The following is a 19269-nucleotide window of genomic DNA, read 5'->3' on the forward strand; positions in this document are numbered from 1 at the left end:
TCAGGACAACTCTCCAAAAACGAAGCGCCACAATAGAGGAGGTATTGAAACAAGGGGAAACACTGCCACCTGCTGCCTTGGTGGCACACAAACAGCAGCTTATGGGCCAGTCACAGATACCAACAATATCCAGCTTTGAAATGACAGGCTCCTTACAAGAGGAGATGTGTTTGCAGAGGAAGACAAGCCATTATAAATCAGGATGATCAGGATCATGGGCTGATAATTTCACAGATTAGTGAGAGGGGCGTTATTGGATGAGACTGATGGAGAAACTACGGTAAGCCACAAATAAGGTAAAAAAATATGAGAAATATGAGTGCCACAGAAACAGTGCCCGATTTTGATAATCACCCTGCAATCCCCTCCGTAAATCTACAGTCTAGGAGGTAAAAACCAACCTTCTTTTCCACTGGGACATGGTGAAAGAAGGAAGGAAAGAAGGAAGGAAGGAGGTATGTTTATCCAACACCCATGTACTGTATGTTAACCACTTAAAACCCTGTATACCTCGTTGACATTCCCAGAATATAGGGACGCTAGGGTTCATGTGGTTAAATGAGATGCTCTCAAAGTGCTGGAGCAGACAAGCCAAGTTCTATCTGTGAATTTGAGGTTAGCCTCTGTTGGTCTCCACTAGAGGCATTCATAGAAACTAAAGGCCCTGCCAGATAGAGGACGTCAAGTTAGGCCACTTGTTCATATTGGAAGCGTCAAATAGTCTATTTATTATATTCGGCTGCACCGCAATTATTAATTAATCATTTGAACCACATCATACCAAACATTCCAAATACACACACACGCTTGGCAATAAGTGTGCCATAGCAGGTTCCGTTAGACCATAGTGTAGCGTGAACCCTCTAAGAAACCCTCCCTTTCAAGCTGTTAAATCAGGTGAGAAAGCAACACACGCACCCAACACACACACGCACACGCACACACAATCTCTTTCTCCTTTGAAGCAGCTAGGACTGTATCAACAGCTTGATCTGCATCAACAGCTTGAGCTGTATCAACATTTCCCCACTTCACATAATGGCATTAGCACTGTAAGCAACTGTATAGTGATAATGCAATAAGTGCTTGAAAGCTTGCAATACGATAGGTTGGTCATACGATGGTGAACAGTGATGATAATGTACGGCTATTCGGCTATTAGTCCAATCCTGTCAATCCATTATGGTTCGGTAATTCTATTATTCAGAAACCGCACAGAGCTTGCATAGTGAAATGCACCTCAGTTGCCTGTGTAATGTAATGAGCTCTCACCACCAGTGAGACTGTGCTCTGGTGTCTCCTCACCACCCACACAGACAGAGAGGGCTCCAGGAGCTCAGAGAGCTGGGGAAATGCATGTCACTTACTATTCCATTCTGGATGACTGTTGACTGGTTGCTGACTGGCCCCAATGGTAAAAAGTTCCAAAACAAGGTTCACAGAAGTGCAACGCACACCAGTCCTTTTGATGTGCTGAGTCCAACCCACGGTAAAAGACTCTAGAAAGATCAGAGTAGTCGCACACTCATAGCTTACGAGCCAAGCAGTTACAAACCAACATTTTGAGTTAGGGACTAACAAAACTTAAAAAAATAATAAATATAAAACACACATTATGCAACTAAATACTCAAATCTCATTACCTTACCTTTTCCATTATTATTGCGAACGCAGCCACCCAAGTGGAGCTTACTATGAAACCGTGCTCGGCTTGTTCAGGTAATAAAGTATAGCAGTTGTACTGCATATATTATATAAGGTTTGTCACAATGTTTGTCCAAAGAGTGAACACAGATAGATTTAAAAGAAAGAGGTAATTGTGCAGTAGTATTGATTGATTGATTGATTGATTGATTGATTACAGGTAGTACAGTCAAATATTATGCTAAAACGATAACGATAACAGCCCCAGTATACCGTATGAAGATCAATATCACATTTTAGACCTTGATTAAGGATAATCAGGTGTGCGATGTGAAATATAAGCTTACCATCAAACACAATAATCATTGCAGTTATCATCACTGACTTTAAATTCTAATTAAACGTTTCAGTCATTTTAGCTTAGTGTGAAGGGGTGGTGCGGGGGGGGGCATTAAAATGGGGGATTTATTTGTGTGGCTGATTATTATTAAATATTTCTAAGCTTGAATACTTACACATAAAGATAATGTTAATTTGAGTTATGAACACACACATCACACGCTGACATTAAAGTAAACGGTTAGATAGATTGCAAGTGCTTATAGAAAACACACTTTTGTATTGGGTAAAGGCCATACAGTTGACGCATGACTGTCAGTGACATGACTGTCAGTCAAATGCTTTGTCTGCTATTTGGACACATTTTGGCTTTGAGCCAGGAGACAAGGATCAACCGGCAAATTTGGATGAGGCAATATGCCTCATTTGCAGTGGGAAAGAATACCCGCCACACAATCAAATACGTCTAATCTAAGCTGACATTAAATGATTTTAAAATGTTACACTTACTCAAGTATACCTCTTTGCAGAGAGACCATCAGATACCATTTAGGCTGCTCTGTTGGAAATTACTACACTTCACAGCTGGTAAAGTCAAGTCAACCATGCAAGGTAAATAACCTGGTTAAGTGGGACTTCAAATTGAAACATATTGATATGATAATATAATTATAGTATTATTCCTCTATACTTTCTCTACTGTATAATAACACTTATTCATATCCAGCAGTGCTGGGTTAAAGCTGATAGCTAGAACTATCAGCTGTACTTCCCATTTCCTTTTGAAATGGACACATTATTGTGTACATAATTTAGCAAATAAATAACAAAATTACAGTTAAACATAGATTATGAACATAAATTACAACAGGAAATAAACAATCACACTTTACGCACTGAAAAACAGACGACTTACTAAGAAAATATGTGTTTTAAACGACGGGCCAAGTCCACTAAAATTATATGAAACCACAGAAACAACAGGGTGCTTTTCCAACACAGTAAAGAACACATTCCATACAGTCACAGCCCTATGCCCAGCTTGTCTAGTAGAGGACACACAATGGTGTATGCACATGCAAAAGCACCCAGACAGGCAAACAAGCCTACACACAAACAAACAGAGAATTAAACATTGCAGTTAGATCGATGGCTTAACAGAGTTCTGATTACTGAAAGAGGTGAGATTAAATTGAGAAACATTCTCTCTCTCTCACTCACTCTAAATTTAGTGAGCTGACTTTCAGATGGAGGCCAGAGGAATATATAGCCTGTCTGAGTCTCTATATACCCTGTGTGCTAGAGACTGGGGCAGAGAGGCTTTGGGATGGTGCCAGGGTGAAACGTGAAGAAAGAAAGGCCCTCCGAGACATTTCCCACAGCCTTTGACCAGTGCCACCAATCGCAACTGCCCAAGAATGAGTCCCTTTGGAAAGGAGAGAGTTCCGTTGTCAAGATGAGACTGAATGGGAATCTGGTTCTCACGGTAACCTTAGCCTTACTCTCTAGTCTGTGCTCCAGCTGGACCGAACTGACAGAGCTGCCCTCTCCTGGCTAGGATTGGAATCTGACAGAGAGAAACTCTTGGCATTTTAAATCTCAGGGGGATGCTGGAGTCCATTGGCTGTAGCCAACTACCTCCGCCAGGTCGGAACGTAGGGGGCGGAATGTGTGTGCACATTCTCTCTGGAGTCACGTTATCAAGATGTATCAGTCAAACTTTTCATATTCTTTTCCAATTGGCTACTAACAGTTGGCTTCCAGAGTTAGTGAAAGGAACATTTGATTCTGTGAAGATTTTTTTTTTGAAAACCACAAAACAAAGGGTATTTATTAAATATAGTATATCATACAATTAAATATTCCATTATTTTTTTCTCACAGAATCAAATGTTTTATGATCATGATTTTCCAGGCTTAAAATAATTAATATAAATATTTTCTGAAATTTCTATCGGAAACATTAAAGGGCTATCAATTTGTGGAACCACAAAATGGCCACCACTGCTATGCCCTATACACCAAATAAAAATAAAGACATTTCTACAAGGAAAAAGTTAATTAATTTAATAATGCGTGGATTATGAGGGACCAACTTTTTACTTTGACTCCCTTACGGCTGCTTAAATTACAATTGCAAATTCCCATTGGCAAGACTTGCATAATGCATAAACAATAAACAAGGGACTTTTAAGGTAAAGAAGGACAGTCATGCCACTTTGTTATATTTAGTTGAAACATTTACTTCAACGTCAACATACTCTTCTTGAACTGCTTAAACATGGCTCAAGATGACATTTTTCAAATAGCCAGTCTCTAATCTTATGGGAGTAATTACATGAAATGGTACACAGAAAAAAATATCATAGCTGAAAAGTCTGTTCCAGAATACTTTCTCTTTTACTTGCCACTTGCAGTCAACACAAGTAGGTCTTCTCCATAATTAACATAATCAGCGCAATGCGGATTAAGTCGCATTTTGCTCAGACCAGCCCAAGACCTAAAACGGGTTTGACACCCCTGCTCTAAGGCAATGACACATTTAGGCTGGTAATTCTCAGTTGATCTGTTCAGCAGAGCCGAGTCACACCGAGTCTGTATAGCTTGGATGGCTTTGTACATGAAACTGTTGATATCCTGGCACTTTTAGTATCTAGAATCAAGAAGGGTTTATTTGTCTTTATTTGAAATGTTAGTGGGACATGTTCAGACAATATTGAGCCTTTACAGATGATTCTTTTATTTATTCTATTCTGCAAGGTGTTAACCCAAAATCAACTGGGACAAACTATTTATGATTCTGGATTTAGGCAAGTTGTTCGGGCTTCTACTGTAGATCTTTATTAAGCCTGTGTGGGAAATTCACTGCTGTTACAGTTTAAGTGTCTTGCTCAGAGACACTTTGACATGTAGACTAGACATAGGCAGGCCGGGCGGCGAACCAAACCGGTGACCTTCTGATTACCAGACACCCTCTCGTCCAGTGCTACACCCACCCCTTGTCCTATTCTAACAGTGTTTTACTCTGTTGTTCTCATATTTGCTGAACTCTGATCCCCTTCAGTCACACATCAGTGGCAGTGACTGAATTGAAGTGTCCCTGCTGCTGCGGTGTCACATATAGCTTGTCTTAACACGTTTATTGTGGTCTGTTTTGTCTCATCCACTACCTTATGCTAGTTATAGAGTGGATGCACCAATGGTCTTTTAAAATATACTGGCCCTCATTTCTCAAAGTGGTGTAGACCAAATAATGGGCGTACGCCGAGATCACCGCAATTGACAGGATTTATCAATCTATCAGGACTTTGACTTGAGCGTACGGCCCGCTCAGATCTCACGTCTGGTTTGAGGGCGTGTAGAATTTGTCTACACCACTTTGTTCCATCGTAGACCTGCGGAGCAGCATTGTCTGACCATCTGACAGGCATCTAAACATATGTATTCACTCCAAAAATGTATAGCTATCAAACTAATAAATAATACATGTTAAAAAAAAAAAATTTGTAAAGGCATACATTGACAATGTGTCATATGAAATTGGTAGGAACATTTTCAAGTGTACAAGCAATAAAAATCGTGCAATTAAAAACAATATAACATGTTTACAATGTTAGATGCTTAATCATAGGTGGTAGGAGGTAACCAGCCCACCACACACCAGCCTTCATCCATTAATGTTTACACATTAATCAGTCACTCCACGTTTATATGATGACAGCCCCAGGCTATCTATCTCTCATAAACGTGGTGTCACGGGCAGGCCACGGACCACGGGAGGACGCACAACTGACTCCTTTATTTTGCAAACCAACAGAGTGTGCGCGTCTCCACTCAGCTGAGCACTGCTCGTGCTCGGGGGTTAAATTAAAACCCAAACTTATTCCAATCATGACGATGTGATTAGTGTAACGTAGGCCTACGGGAAACAGACAACACTGTAGGCTATTTATAATTTAATGCATGATTCAGGTTTTCGTTTAGGATATATATCTTTACTTATGGCTAGAATTAGAAAATAATAACATCATTGTCACCCGACCCCACACCCCTCCCTGTGCAGTACAGTAACAGAAGGAATTTGGGTCTGACATGGAGTGCTACCAAGTGCTACCTGGGATTCGCACCCTGGGCCTCCTGCGTGGGTGACCAAACATCTACCAGTCAACCATGATGGAATGTGTAAGAAGATTTCAAACTTTTTTTCTTCCTTAATGCAAGAACATTAGCTTCTATTTCAGCATGCTAACTTTCTAGCTTTGTATCCCCATTGATGATGTCTCTAATTTTCTCAATGATTTAGAGTTCCCCATTATTGAACCAGGGTGGGCAGTGAACTGGACAGCCTAGGGCGAGATTATAGAGGCTATTAATTGTACTAAATCTATGCAAAGTAGTAAGGCACTGGGCTCAGATTGGATCTGTTTAACGAGTCAGTGGATCTCTGCCTCTCAAGCAGCTATGTCACTCAGGACAAGAACCCCACAGAATGCAGATAATTGCGCAATTCCATTGCTCAACACAGAAAGTGAAGTTAGAGCTTAGGTGATAGCCATACGCTTTAAAGTCAGAATATTTTTGAGGATCAGATTGGCTGCATCTGGGGTCAGCTTTCATTTTCCAGTATCCTAAGACTCTTAGATGTCAACCATACTTTTAGCTCTTCTTTCCATCCTGAGGTCATTGTCTCCTTATGCAGACAATGATCATATAAAAAGTAAATAAGTAAGTTAATAAGAACAGAATGATCAATTATAATTGTCTACACTAAACATATTTCACTCCTGTTAGATTGCATACGATGGGTGTATCTGATTCTGACATATGTTCCATTGTAAACAGGATAAAGATACATTTTATCACATGGTATGGGCTTTTACTTAAGTTAAAGCCTTCTGGGAAAATGTCACACTATCCCTGGGAAAGATGTTCGTTGTGATCCTGTAATGTGTCTGTTGAATTATACGGTGGAGGGATCTTGTTCCAAACATAACAAACAGATCATAGCAACTAGATGTATGACTGCTAAAAGACTGATCGCAACAACCTGGAAGGATGCAAATCAGCTGAAAGATGAGGTTGCAAACATTCCTAGAGACAATTTCTATGGAGGGAGCCGCCTCTAACCTCTCAGAACTTTATAATGAGGAACAACAGTTGTGGAGAGTCATTATGGACCTGGTGCATAAAATATCTACTGTAAAGGTCCTTGCACACTGGTGCGTCTTTTCGTTGCGTTTTTTTTACAACAATGAAAAAAATTGAAAAAACAATGAAAAAAAAAAAAACGCAACGAAAAGACGCACCAGTGTGCAAGGACCTTAACTGTACCTTCCCTAGAATCTTGAGTAACACACCGGTAGCAACATAAATGGCTCATGATTTCTTTTTCTATTTGTGGTATTGGTAATTGACCTGAATTATAAAATGTTTTGTGATGCAGAACAGGTATGTATCTCTGGTGTATCCTTCAGATTCACAGCTTGCTGAACTATTAACTTAATAACCCCTTTATTTGTATTCTTTTTGGTCTTTATTTTCATTTTATTTAGTTAGTTTCTGTACTGAGTGATTTAGTGATTAATAAGTAAGTTAGTAAGTGACTTTGACCATATAGAGTGGGGGTATCTATTTACAGTTTTACAGAAATTTGGATTTGGTGAGAATTATTTCATTAATTATGCCAGCTTCTCCGGCCTTGGTCTGTGTCAATATCAACTCTATAAGCTCCTATACTTTCCACTATCTAGGGGGACATGCCAGAGAAACCATTATCCCTGCTACTCACATGCTATGGTTTTGAGCATAAAGGATGGTATTTTTTGCTTTATATAACGAACCTCGTGTCTTCCTTCCCTCAATTGAATCTACATTAAAAAGATTTTCTAAGCATTTTCAGGTTAATGAATGTTTCCGATCTCCATTTTCCTTTTCTTCTGTCTAACCCGGGATTTAAATATGTGAGTATCACGATTACCTGCAAACTACCATCCCTTTCAGGGCAACACAACTTTGTCTTACTAGCCAACATGAAGACAGACTTTCACTCCCAATAAAAGTGCACTGTGTTAAGATTAACATCTTACCTTAGTTTCTGTATGTATTTTTCAATGCCTTCCACCTAAGTCTTATTTTCACACACTCGGATCAGACAATCACTACATTTATTCATGGGGAAAAGTTCCTAGAATCAGTCAAGCTATTTTACGCTCTAGTATGCACTATTACTATTACTGGGCTGCCAACATACAAAACCTTATTTACTGGTTAAAAATCCTGAGACTAACTAGTGTAGCCTGGAGACCCAATCAAGCCATTTATCCTCCATGTCTGCACTAGTTTGTTCCTCTTTACCGCCATCTCCCTCCTGCCAATCCTCAAACCCTTTGTTGCGGTCTACTTTAAAATAGGGATATTGTCTGTCTGCATTTTAAGTTTTCCTCAGCCTGGGCTTATTAGTAATAACCACTTACCGGTAATTACTCTAAATTTTGTACTTGACCTTTATTCTCTGGAGCAGACTGGCTTAAAATGTGTCTGCCACATTCACATTTGTTCTCTTATCTTCAGGTCCGTCACTTCATACATACATAAAGTTTGTTCCTTTCCCAGGCTCCCTCAACAATCATTATGAGAGAGCCTAATCCTACTCAAGAGGGTGCTTACAGCTGTATATCTGAAGTTTATCAAAACACCATGTCTTTGAACAGTCTCCAAGTAAAAATCCAGATGGTAGGGGTAACTGGAAATTGAACAGAGGACTGGTTGGAAGTGGCGTTAGATAGGGTGCATTTTTGTATCATCCTGTGCTCGATTCTATTTGATCCAGCTAAAGGTGGTGCAGAGCCCACTTCAGTAAATCGAAACTGCATGAAATTCACGCTGATACCAATCCTAAATGTGATTGTTGCAGCAGTCTACAGGCAGACCTCTCACATTATGTTCTGGTCTTGCCCAAAGCTTGGAATTGGACATTTATTTATTTTTATTCTCCACCTTATTTTTTCTGGCTATCTATTTACTGTTAGTTACATTGTTAATATTATTGTATTGCACCATAATGATAGGTCTTCCTCTTCCCCTTTATCTTTTTGTCTGTAATGTGTGTTGTTATTGTGCATGGTTTTGGTGGGGTGGAGAAGGGTGAGGAGGAAAGGAAGATATGAAAAATAGGGTGAACTGTATCACACTCTTACACCTCTTGCACCTCATGGTGCTCAAACATTTTTTTTGTCCAACCTCTGGGTTCTCTGTTAAAAGTACACAATTGCTTCATCTGCTCTTACCAGACTGATCATTCATCATGCGGATGGCTTTAGCCTTGGCCAACTCCAGTGCTGTGACCCATCTTTGGCGCTCCACTTCTGTGCTGGCCTTCAAGTGGTAGGTGCGACCACCGCTGCTCAACACAATGTTGCAGGCGTCCTCTGTGTCGATGTGTGCTGTGGCCAGGTTGATTGTGCCACGACATGTGTGGGCCATCTCTGCCTGTGTCCTGCAATAGAACACCAAGAAGACACAGACGGACAAACAGACAGACAGACACAAGAAACAGTGGAGCACATTAGCCTAGTACATGAAACCTAATGTCTCTGTCTGATTGTCGCAGAGAGGGAATAATCTACTGTAAGTCTTTTTATTACAAAGCAGTACAGTTCTGAATGTGATGTGACAAGGCTGAGGGTGGGATAGGACAATTAGAATTCCCAATGGCAATATGCAGAGGCAGAGAGGCAAGGGGTTATAGATAACTACCATAGATCTACAGAAATAAACACTCCAAAAGCCATGCAACAGAAGAAACACCTGGTCACTTTGAAATCTCATAAGACATACTGAGAAAACTCTGTAGCACATCCTTTCATTAATGAGCAAACGTTGTTCTTGTTCCCATTCTCTGTGTGTGTGTGTGTGTGTGTGTGTGTGTGTGTGTGTGTGTGTGTGTGTGTGTGTGTGTGTGTGTGTGTGTGTGTGTGTGTGTGTGTGTGTGTGTGTGTGTGTGTGTGTGTGTGTGTGTGTGTGTGTGTGTGTGTGTGCAGAAGTGTGGATATTCAATGATGGCATTACCAGTCGAAAACCAACTGTTATACATTCAGTGGAACACAAACGGTCTAGATAACAAGGCCATTGTCTGACTCGAAGAGCCCATAGTGAGCAAAACCAAACAATGAATAACAGCGGGGACAAAGAAAGAACACAGACTCAGAGGTTGTAAGATAGAGGGATAGCAAAGGAGTGAGAGTGAACAAGTACGAGGGAAAGAGAGAAAGAGAGGGAGAGAAAAGGGCATGAGGTCGAGAGCAAGAAAGTGTTCTTGTATTCATGTATTTGTGATTCAATATATTGTCCGTGCCTTAAGATATACTGTATGTATGTCCTGGATGTATCAGTGTTTTCCTTTAATTCAGCAGCAGTAGCTGTCCGAAAATTGTACAAAAATGTAAAAAAGGAAAGCACATAAGAAATCTTCTCAAAATCACAGTTTAGCATACAGAATTTTTCCAATAGCATACATAAGTTTTACAATAGCCCATTTTAGAATACCAGTCACTGTTTTTGATCAAAAAAACTATAATGATAATTAGTTACTGTATGCAACACCTGGCTTTATTTTTTTATTAAAGTTTTTTATAAAAATAACATCTAGGGGACTCTCTTTGGTCTTTTTGAGTTTGCCAATATCCCCTTTCCACTCCATGCTGGCATGCTGGCTCCCTGACGTTCTGTAAAGTTAAAATGTACAGTATAAGAAGTTACAAGAAGCTGAGCTCAAGGCAGACACCACTGTAGCATGCAGTAGAGAGTGTGCATACATGCGCACGTGTTTCTTGTCTTTGTGTCAATGGGACCCGACATCCATCCATCCTCACCGAGACCGTTCTGCCACCAGCAGAAGGCTCTCAACAGTGTTCAGCATATACCAGCCTCGGCCTCAGTTGACACCGACACCGACAGGGGTGCCTACTGGCTTATTAAAGAGGTTCTGGTGACAAGCTGAGGTTAGAGTTCATCTCTAAGCTCTACCTGGCGGGGGATTCACTGCCACTATAACAGCATGCGCCAAGTCTTGGTATAAATGCTGATCCGGATACAGGCACTTTAGTGCACAGCTCTTCCCCAGGCAGCCTGGCACTGGACAAGTTATGCAGAAAATAGTAACGGAGTCGGGACAATGCAGAAGACATGCGGAGCCAAAGGGAGGGCAGGGCTCCTGAACAGCCCAGTCTGCAGCCTAGCCCAGCATAGCATGGGCTTGGCAACCTGGCGCTGACCAAGACATCCAACTCTTTCGAGTGTATAGATGAGATCCATGCAGATCCCCTCCACCCGGCAGGAAAGCAAGGCCATGCAAAGGCCATGGCATTTAGAAGAGCCAAGGAAACTGCAAAAGCTGGAAAAACGGAGATAAGAACTGAGGAGCATTGAGGCGCTGGGGAAGAAGGGTAGGTGGCAGGGGGGCCTGAGGGAGTGAGAGTGGAATTGAGGCAAATAGAAAGAGATGAGGGGGGGGAGGGTCCTGTATGTTGTGCTGAGCCGGCAGAGAATTACAGGGCTTTACCTGTCGTTCCCTTGTGCACACATCCTCATAAAACACAAATCCACCGATCTGGAGCATGTAATGACAGAACAACAGCCTATGAACATATGCAAAAATAAAAAATAAAGAAATGACACAGGCTGGAGCACACACACAAGAACAGAACACACAGGCTGGCATAGGAGATAATACACTGTACACACACACAAGGAGCATGAGAATGCAAATAATGAGAGACACAGGGCTGCAATAATACAACACAAAGAGAGCAAGAGAAACACAGGAATCTGTCATATTATGCCTGGTTTATACTTAATTTTGTTGCATGCCAATGTTGTGCACTGAACAAAGCTGATCTACAAGCTCACAACACATTAGAGCACAATGTGTTTTGAGCTTGTAGATCGGATGTTTTTGGTGTGAGACACCCGCTTGCAAGTCGTAACTAAGTATAACTCAGGCTCAGGGATAGAAATTAAAACAGGAGACATGTAACTAAGGTGCAGATACTGTGGCAGGGACAGTACGACTTGAACCACTGAAAGACTGGAACTGGATATTGAATGTGGCCAAAGAGTCCCTATTCTCTCTAATGTCAGTCTTCTATTCTCACCTTCACACACACAAACACATTGACCACCCTGACAGGCACACAACCGTGGCGTGTACACACGCACACACACACACACACACACACAGAGAGAGAGAGAGAGTTATCTGGTGCCAAGCCCAAGGAGGAGGCCATTAACATGATTAGATCATAGCTTCCCTTCTCTTCTCTTCTCTCCGCAGCTCTTAAGTCACTCTGTTGATTTGCCAGGCTAGCGTACAAGGCTCTGAGCAGGCCGTGCCCTCCAGCTGGGTCCCTGACTCCCTGGCCTGGCTAGCTCACTACTCACCCAAACCACCTCCCCAACCACCCCTTACCCAAGAACACAGTGTCAGCAGCAGTAGCGCCATAACCCGACTCTCCATGGTGACACACGTTTCTGAGCCCCCAGCTTTGCACTCAGTGTGACACTATCCTGTTTCAGACCTTGGCTGAGAAGAAAACATGACAGAACTACTCTGCTATGAAACAGAAGGCCAGATCCACTGATATCGCAGCTCCCATTGCACTCAAGGCTTTAATGCCCCGTAATCTTCCCTAACGCGCCAAGTCGGACTCCCTGTAAGAGGTGACTAAGCGGTGCTCAGAGTATTAAAGCTGGGAGGAGAAGTCAATTAAGAAATTAAAAATGAAAGAAAGTGCAGTGAGAAGGGGCCATGTGACAGATCCTAATACGATTTACCAGATGAGCCTATCTTAGTGATTTATTATGCAAAACAGGAACAGAGGGATGTCTTGGGACATAAGGCTGACGAGTGATAAAACATAGGCAGCCCGCTCACAGTTGCAGCGTCAGAGCAAATGCGAGTGAGTCAATGGAGAAAGTGCAATGTTGCATCTCTATAAAACCTATTACATTTTAACTGGCTCAAGTGCTGAGTGCGTCAGGTCCTCTGCAAAGTCAGATCACATATTATGGTCTGCCATCGCCCTTTGACTGCTTGGCCAACAGCTGGAAATCCCATTCTGGACTGCTTCCTTTCATAAACACTGGCCTAAGAAATGAAAGGTAATCCTAAGGGCTTTGCTGTTGACTCATGTCTTGTGGGACAAACTGACTGCTCTCCGTTGACAAAGGCAACACATTGCAGTGGATTCCACTGATCCATGTTGTGATCCTCGTGATTGCAATGTGACAGGCGTCCACTGGGTATTAACATGCAACATTCTATGATGATTTTTGTTCAACTGGGTGATGTCAAGCCATGCAACCACATCATACGCTTGTCTAAGCTGACACCATTAAATCTTTATAAATGGAGCATGAAGGCTTCTCTGGGCAAATGGAGTATCCATTCATGAAAACATTGAATGTTTCTTAACCACATGACCTCTAGCTTCCCTATTCTGGGGTAAACATTCGGCCAAAATAACTCATATACAAGCTCGCAACATGTTTAAGTCCCTAGGGGACTCTGGTCAAAGTACTGTATATAGGGTTTAAGCGATTAATATTAAAGGGGCAAAGAGCAAGACTAAGAGTAATACAAAGAATAGGACTTGAGGGGGCACTCGGGTAACGCAGGGGTAAAGTTCCTGCGGAGTGGTGGGGGGTTCGAATCCTCAGGGGTGCATCCGGCTTGGGCGTGTGTTCCAGCAAACACAATTGGTTGTGTTCCTGGGATGGAAGCCAGGCGGGGAGGGTGAGCTCTGTTGCTATACTTGGAACTTCTACAGTTAGTCAGGGCACCTGTCAGTAGGGCTGTTGTTGAACTTTGAGGAGTAGCGAATAGGTCGTCCCAGTGAAGCTCCTCACTGGCAGGTGAAAAGAAGTGTCAGGCAATTCCATGTGTATAGGAAGAGGAGGCATGTGTTTCAATACTGTCCCTAGGACCAACAAGTCAGAAGACCAACCAGGTTTAGGGTAGGGTTCAGCAGTAACTAACTACACAAGTGTGTGGGGAAATCAGGGGATTGGCATAATGGATACATTGAGAGAAAAAAGGGAAGAATTGGCTAAGACTAAGAATAAAAAGATTAAGCCTTGAAAGCTTTAGAATTTGTGCAAGATAACAGTTCTAGGTTTGTTTAATGGTGTGTTTCTTAACTGTGCATTGATTTCATTTATCAGACACATTTGACTTATTTTACTAATTTATTATCACTTCATGTACAATTCAGATACATGAACTTTTAATTGGGAAAGTTAAAATAAGAAGAAAAGAAACTGTTGCCATGTTTCAGTCTTACATTCAGTTACAATAGCAGGCAAAGATATGTGGCCCAAACAAGTGCGCGAGCGCACGCACGCACACACACACAGCTTGAAGCCAGGCACACAGAGCAGGCTGCCAGGCAGGCATCAGTGGAGGGGACATTTAGTCAGGATCTCCTTTGTGGCAACTTGTGCGCTTCACTGCCTCTGTGCTCGGATGTCAACAGGCTACCTTTACATCAGGGACAGCAGACACCTTACAACATAATGGACTATTAATAGAGGGTAGAGGCAACAGGGTTCTTTCCTTTCACCATCAGCACACACAAGGGTAGTATTTTGGCTCCCCACTCTCCGTCTCCACTAACCCCTCACTGGAAAAAGGACAACTGGACCCTTTGTGTGTGAAGGTGTGGCACTAGTGTGGACTGGAGTAGCAACCCTACAGCATGGGGGTGAAATGGGTTTGGTATAGTATATATGGCATATTGTCGCTGTCAGGCACAAACCTCATTATGTCCAAATCAAATCATACTTAGGAAATGGAAAAAATAATGTGTGTTATTATTTAGTCAGAAGCTCTTGTTAATACTTTTCATTAGTTCAATATTTATAAAAACCCACAGACAGACATAACCACTTTGGTCCCTATTTTGGGCATCTAAACAAAATCTTTCAAAAAAAAGTCAAACATTTTAAAATATAGCAAAAATATACATCTAGAAGCTCACATCATAAACGTTTTAGCTATTCTTTTGCACAACACCATCAAAAAAAGAAATAATGGAGATTGGTTTCTGCCTGACAAAGATGTTATGCATCAATGCATTTCAAGGTGCAACATAACTTCAGCCAAATTCCAAGGCTGTGTTACATTGTACTAAGAACAGGAATATCTGCAAGGAGAGTTGAACTCCAAGGAGTAGACCTACATTCTGCTGGGAGCCATGTAATTAATAAGACTGGGTTGGACAAGGTGACTAACTGTTGCCATGTACACTTTCTACAGTATGTGTATCTTCTACCTAGTTTCAAATCATTATTACTTTCATATTGATGTCATAGCTCAAACTTGTCATCCAGTGCATTTGTAAATTGGTACATTGAGCTATTTTTGTATTAAGCTACTATACTCTTAGTAAATCTATCATGACACAGTCATTATTCCCGTTTATATTTCTAATACTTTCAGAAGCGCTGTGGCCAAGGAAAGGTATGAAATACATTTGGATATTTTTACAACAAAGTTTTTAAATGCTGTGTAAAAACAAAACGAAAAACAGGTCAAGCTTTATTTGCCCCTCTAAGTTGTGAAAATAGACTCTTCCTTAGATCACAATATGCCACAGCCTTACAATTCAGCAATATTATGATTTTATCTTATTATATTTATTCATGTCAAATGCTACCTGGCACACTGACATGGGTGCATGATGTCACTGAGGGAGCTAACATACTTTATGAAGATGGTCCACTTATTGTCCATCCTGTTAGTGTGTCTTTACCTATGCCTGTGGAAACATGACCCCTGGAACCACCTGAGCCAACAGGTGTTAAGCGATGGCAGCACACAGGTGACAACCGTGTGGTTAGTAGAGTGAAGACACAATGATAGTGATGGCGAGCATGACTCACAGATAATTGTGTTACCAGACTCAAATTGAACACCCTTGCCTTTCGTGAACAGATGGAATGCAATTAATGATGTTGTAAACGAATCACATAAGTCTTTTGTGCAGTGGTTCTCAAAGTGTGGATATTTCTAGGGGGGTCTAAATTGGCCCTTGCAAGTCTGTAACTGACAGTTAAGGGGAGACCTTAAAATGTCAAAGTTTGAGAAACACTGCTTTAGTGGGACAATGCAATTCACATAAAAGCCAACTAAATGAGAAGACAAGTGAACTTTTAGCTGCTTTGCACTGCAGACATGATTCTACAGGCTCAGCCCCATAGTGGCTCATTCTGGCTGACATGCAGCAAGCAAGCTAGCCAGCAGGGAGCTAACGTTAGTAGCCTGCCTGCTACTGCTGCTAAGTTACTGTTGCCTATTTATTTTTTGTACTTCCAATTTAAATGTAGAGACTTTGTTATGTAGGCCTACAGTGCGTGGTAGGCTACCTCTCCACTGCCAGCAAGCACTGGCAAAATGAAACGGTGTAAATTCACGATGGAATTGCCATTTCCATGTAAACATACTGCTGACTCCCATCATCATCACCCCTCTGACAGCCAGCTAACGTTAGCCTGCTAGCAGCAAGCAGCCAGCTGAGGCAGCCAGCCAGCTGTCATGATGCGCTGCTGACACACAGCCCAATGCTCGGCAATAAAATGGCAAATAAACGCCGCGTGTGCATATTTTACCTGTAATACGACAGCAGGCCATTGCTGAGGACAAACCATCGCCGCTGGTAGCCTTTCAGGTAGTTTGTCCATTTAAAAAGCCAGCCTTTATAGGTGTCCGACCCCGGCGCCGGGGCCGCGGCGGAGCCGGAGGTGGGCGCCGAGCCTTTAGTCCCCAGGTCGCTCATCCTCCGCTCCGCCGCACGGTGACACGGTGAGGGCTGCAGGGTGACGACGGGACGGGGCCGCGGTGAGGATGCTGTCCTACCCGGGGCTGCTGCTGCTCACTCAACACACACACGGATGAGCACGATGGAGGAGGAGGAGGAGGAGGAGGAGGAGGAGGAGGAGGAGGAGGAGGAGAAGGGTACGCGGGGGGAGGACGAATAAACACTGCGCGTCCCTTTTCACATGACGCTGGAATGGACCTGCAGCGGCGGAATGATGACAGACAGGACGATGCCGCCGACACACTGTGATGATGCAGAGTCAGACTGCAGAGGGTTCCGTTATGTCTGCTGAACACCTGGCATGATGGGACTGATCTGATGTGTGGCTTGTTGTTGTTGAATTCAATGCTGGGATTCCACATTCAATCCTGTCTGGGACTGGGAGGAATCTAGGAACTCTCTCTCTCTCTCTCTCTCTCTCTCTCTCTCTCTCTCTCTCTCTCTCTCTCTCTCTCTCTCTCTCTCTCTCTCTCTCTCTCTCTCTCCCTCCCTCCCTCTGTCTGCCCCCTCTCTCTCTCTATCCCTCCTCTCTCCCTCTCTCTGCCCCCCTCTCTCTCCCCCCTCTCTCTCTCTCACGCTCTCTCTCTCTCTCTCTCTCTCTCTCTCTCTCTCTCTCTCTCTCTCTCTCTCTCTCTCTCTCTCTCTCTCTCTCTCTCTCTCACGCACACACGCGCACACGCACACACAGACAGAAACTTTCATATTGTCAACTAGGATATGCCTAAAACCCCTATATCTTATTTAATATGGTCACTTGTCAGGGCCACCGGCCACCACTTGTACGTAACGTGGCCCAGGCTGTCCTTCATCTCCGCTGAGTTGGGGTTTAAAGCGCTGTCTGTCTGCTCTGCATAGCAGCTGCTTTAGGATTTTATTCAGTGAATGATTGATGTTTTACCACACGGTGGCGACGTTGTCACACTTACGATTCTATGGTTTCAATGTTGCACATTGGATCGGGGAAAAATGACAGATGACAAGATAAGATCGCATTTTTCAAATGTATTTTAATAATTAAATTGTCAAAAGCAAAATTACTCACAAACTACCAACACAGTAAAAATAAACATGTGTAATGTTTCTGATAAAAAAACTGTAGCCCTTTTTATTTGGAAACATACAGAGACAAATTAATGACAACTCGTGCTACAAGCAGTTGCTTTTTAGTTTATCCCTGGCTGCTACATATTTATTTTATTAGAAATAAACAAAGCCATCTGTCCTCATAGGGTGTTTTAACACAATGTTTGAGCTTGTGCTCTCACATGACATGCCAGTATACTGCTACCACATCCAAACCACTCAGTTGCCCATAAACTGTGTCAGAAAATAATGTATTACAAAATGAAACACAATATCACATTTTCACAATCAGTGCAATTAAATCCTGACCTGTTGGCTCCTCTACCAACATAAGCATGCAAATCAATGATTCCATTAATCATCTTTATATACAGTCGGCTTATTTACTTTCAGCGCAGCAATATTCACAGATAATTCAGTGCAGCAATATTCACAGACTATTCAGGCCTAATCAAATGAAAATCAACATGTTGTCATGTCATTTCACTGTCAGCTCTTAAGGTCCCCTGTGTTTCTCTGATATACTCTTGGGATGTCTATGTGTCTTTGGTGGGAGTAATTATGAATGTCTCCTTGCTCCCTAAAGTGTGCGTCTGTGAGCATGAAGCAATTCTAATCATGTGAGGCATAAACAGTATAGTGATTATAGGCGGTCAGGACAAGCCTCAATGATTTTAATACTATACTTCCTACTTCTAAAAATGAAACATCAGTATTATATTTTGCCATGTAGCTACTCCATGTGTCTTCTTGCCCGAATACAATTCAATTGGGGCAGGGGGCGGGGGTGTCATGCCTCTGCTTTTGATATTCCCCCTCTGGTAATTCATTTTTAATTGCCAGTGGTTTTTATCCCTGTTTCTGGTCAGACTGAATTAAAGCATGCATTTCCTTTTGGGAAATGTATTGATAATATCCCAATTTAACAATAAAAAAATATAAAATATTATATATATAATTATGTTAACCACATTGACCGTCCCTATTTTGGGCAAATTAAATATAATAATAATTTAAAAAATAGTGATAATAGCAAATCTACAAGCTCACTACGTGACAACTCATTGTGAGGTTGTAGATCTCCTATTTACACTGTTTCTTGTGTACATTTATGTAGGGCTTAAGTGGTTATAAAAATACACCCCCCCTCCCTCCAACCTCTGCAGCCTCCTGCAAGTCCCTTGATGTAATGTATTCACCCAAAACAGTCAGGAAATGAGGGTGAAGATTAAAGTCCTACAGTACATCATGATAAGGGGCTGCAGTGTTTTCTGCTGCAAGACAACCATGAAGCAGGTGTCACGCACCGAAAATAGCTGATCTACAAGCT

General features: G+C 42.1%; 1 protein-coding gene across 1 annotated transcript in view; it reads right to left on the reverse strand.

Annotated features, from left to right (window-relative positions):
• Positions 1 to 16898, reverse strand: part of osbp2b (oxysterol binding protein 2b) — a gene marked incomplete at its 3' end in the record, with an annotated part of 66899 nt that extends 50001 nt beyond the window's left edge. Inside the window, exons 1-2 of the mRNA XM_080433566.1 lie at positions 16648 to 16898; positions 9270 to 9478 (exon numbers count right to left, since the gene is read on the reverse strand). Of these exons, the coding sequence (XP_080289692.1) occupies positions 9270 to 9478; positions 16648 to 16814 (376 nt within the window). The 5' untranslated portion in view covers positions 16815 to 16898. The remainder of the gene's footprint in view (positions 1 to 9269; positions 9479 to 16647) is intronic.
• Positions 16899 to 19269: the final 2371 nt, after the last annotated feature.

This window comes from Gymnoscopelus braueri (assembly GCF_963280865.1).
Source record: "Gymnoscopelus braueri genome assembly, chromosome: 7".
NCBI lineage: Eukaryota > Metazoa > Chordata > Actinopteri > Myctophiformes > Myctophidae > Gymnoscopelus > Gymnoscopelus braueri.